Source organism: Arachis ipaensis, chromosome B09 (genome assembly GCF_000816755.2).
Source record: "Arachis ipaensis cultivar K30076 chromosome B09, Araip1.1, whole genome shotgun sequence".
In the NCBI taxonomy this organism is placed as follows: domain Eukaryota; kingdom Viridiplantae; phylum Streptophyta; class Magnoliopsida; order Fabales; family Fabaceae; genus Arachis; species Arachis ipaensis.
The window spans coordinates 108,488,721-108,490,811 of NC_029793.2; the positions used below are offsets into that span (position 1 = coordinate 108,488,721).

General features: G+C 33.3%; 1 protein-coding gene across 1 annotated transcript; it reads right to left on the bottom strand.

Annotated features, from left to right (window-relative positions):
- LOC107615776 (uncharacterized mitochondrial protein AtMg00810-like) lies at positions 618-1,205 on the bottom strand. Its single transcript, XM_016317810.1, has one exon. The coding sequence runs from the start codon at positions 1,203-1,205 to the stop codon at positions 618-620; it is 588 nt and encodes a 195-aa protein (XP_016173296.1).

Here is a 2,091-nt window from a genome sequence, read left to right on the forward strand (position 1 = left end):
AAATAATGATATGTGCAATAACGAGAGAACTTGGAAGGGAATAACTAAATTAGAAAGGATATGTCAAAAATACATAAGACCCAAAGGAATTTTGTGAACCCAATAATCAACAAGTCATAGTAAAAATGATCTAAACCATATGACCAATATTTCATCAAAGGGTAGTTAGCCAGAACCATCATTTGCAAAAAAACTGTTTATCTATAAGACAAAACTGGAAATATAATGTCAGACTAGAAAATCAATATAAATCAGTTAAGCAAATAATTCCCAAAGTAGTTTTAAGCTTGCAAAACCTCTCTTCAACTAATAGTTTGGTAAAAATACTAGCTAGCTAATCCTCAGACTTAACAAATTGAATGTTAATATTCCCATTTAGACATGATCTCAAATAGAGTGATATTTAACTTCAATGTATTTTGTTCTAGAGTGTAAACTGAGTTTTTTGAAATATTAATGGCACTTATGTTGTTACACATTAAAGAAATATTGGAGGCATTCAACTTATAGTCAGCTAATTGAGTTTTTAACTCAAGAAGTTGAGAACAACAAAGAGAGGCAGCAATATACTCAGCCTCGGCAGTGGACATCGCCACAATTTCTTGTTTCTTGCTAGTTCACATATTTAAGGCATTTCCAATGGTGCAATAAATACCACTTGTGCTTCTCCTATCTACTCTATCACCTGCAAAATCAGCATCTGAATATCCAATTAAACTAAAAAAGTCAGATTTAGGATACCATAACCCATAATTTGTAGGGCCAAGGATGTATCGAATGATTCTCTTCACCGCACTTAAGTGAGACTCTTTAGGTTGGGATTGAAATCTTGAAAGCAGCTCCACACTAAAGATTATGTCAGATCTTGTCTCATTAACATCCTTTGCATTTTCATCTTTATCTAGCTTTGTAGAGGGATGCATAGAGGTGCTCATCGGCTTAACAAGTTTCACTCCAAACTTGTTTATTAACTCTTTAGCATATTTTTCTTGATGAACAAAGATTCCATCCTTTATTTGGTTGATTTGCAACCCGAGAAAGAAGGTTAGTTCACCCATGAGACTCATATCAAATTCACTTGTCATTAAGCTTGTAAATTCTGCACAAAGAGATTCATCACCAGATCCAAAGACTATATCATCAATATATACTTTGACTAAAATAAAATTATCATTTGAATTCTTTATAAATAGAGTAGCGCTCATTGTACCCCTTTGAAAATTATTTTTGAGTAAAAAAGAACTAATTCTCTCATACGAAGCTCTAAGAGCTTGTCTCAATCTATAAAGAGTCTTAACTAGTTTGAAAACAGGATTCAAAAATTTTTCATTTTAAAAATCATGGGGTTGTTCAACATAGATCTCTCTATCTATAATCCCATTTAAAAATGCACATTTTATGTCCAATTGAAGCAATTTGAATTTGCAATATGCGGCAGAAGCAAGTAGCAATCTAATAGCCTCCATTCTAGCTACCGGAGCAAACGATTCATCAAATTGGATTCTTTCTTCTTGGTCAAATCCCTAATCTACAAGCCAAGCTTTGTTTCTAGCTATAGTTCCATTTTCTCCCAACTTGTTTCTGAAAATCCATCTAGTTTTGGTTACTTTCTTCCTAATTGGCCCTAGAATTACTGTCCACACTTAATTTTTCTCAAAATGTTATAGCTCTTCTTTCATTGCTTTCACCCAAAATGGATCACCAAGAGCTTCTTCAATGTTGTTAGGTTCAATAGTTGAGATTAAGACCATGATGCTTGAATTTCGATTTTTCAGTGTTGATCTTGTAATTCTTCCCATTGATAGATTTTCAATAACGAATTCATGAGGATAATTTAGGTGTGATCTCCATTCTCTAGGTTTAATTTACATGTTAGTTGTTCTAGAGTAAGAAGCATCATTATTTCCTTCTGTTGCAGTGGCATCAGAAGGAGCAACAGGAGATGAAATAAAATTATCTCCAGTAGAACGTTCTTGGACAGTTTTTGGAGTAGGAACAACAAGAATATCAGTAAGAACAGCCAGAAATAAAACAAAATTGTCTCCTGTTGAATGTTCTTGGATAGTTTCTGGAGCAAAAACTTGTTATGGA

Coding starts and splice junctions, on each gene's coding strand:
- LOC107615776 (XM_016317810.1), bottom strand. CDS start 1,205: ATGAGCGCTACTCTATTTATAAAGAATTCAAATGATAATTTTATTTTA.